This window comes from Eimeria tenella, genomic scaffold (genome assembly GCF_000499545.2).
Source record: "Eimeria tenella Houghton genomic scaffold, Eth_scaff3224, whole genome shotgun sequence".
NCBI classification, from domain to species: Eukaryota; Apicomplexa; class Conoidasida; order Eucoccidiorida; family Eimeriidae; genus Eimeria; species Eimeria tenella.
The window spans coordinates 1-364 of NW_013543070.1; the positions used below are offsets into that span (position 1 = coordinate 1).

At 62.4% G+C, this 364-nt stretch overlaps 1 protein-coding gene across 1 annotated transcript in view; it reads right to left on the reverse strand.

Moving 5' to 3' along the window:
• Positions 1-216: 216 nt before the first annotated feature.
• The window catches only part of ETH_00036540 (uncharacterized protein), a gene marked incomplete at both ends in the record, with an annotated part of 573 nt that continues 425 nt past the window's right edge, over positions 217-364 (reverse strand). The window contains one exon of the mRNA XM_013376218.1: positions 217-361. Within this exon, the coding sequence (XP_013231672.1) occupies positions 217-361 (145 nt within the window). The remainder of the gene's footprint in view (positions 362-364) is intronic.

Consider the following 364-nt stretch of genomic DNA (forward strand, 5'->3'; position numbering starts at 1 on the left):
ACGCTGCTGCTGCTGCTGCTGCTGCTGCTGCCTGCTGCTGCCGTTCGTCTGCTGCCAGCAACGCGAGGATCTCGGCAATTTCTACTGCACAAGGCCGTGCTGCTGCTGCTGCTGCACATCCTGCTGCTGCTGCTGCTGGTTCCCTGCAGTGGTGTGCTACTTGGGTTCGGGGAAAAGCAGCAGCAGCAGCAGCAGCAGCAGACATATAGTTTCGCCTCAGCTGCCTCCTGGTTTGGCTGTGCGACGCAGCTGCTGCTGCTGCATCTGGTGCTGCTGTTGCTGCTCCGCTCTCTGCGGATGCTGCTGCAGAAGCGTCGCTTGCTGCTGCTGCTGCTGCCGCTGCTGCTGCTGCTGCTGCTGCTGC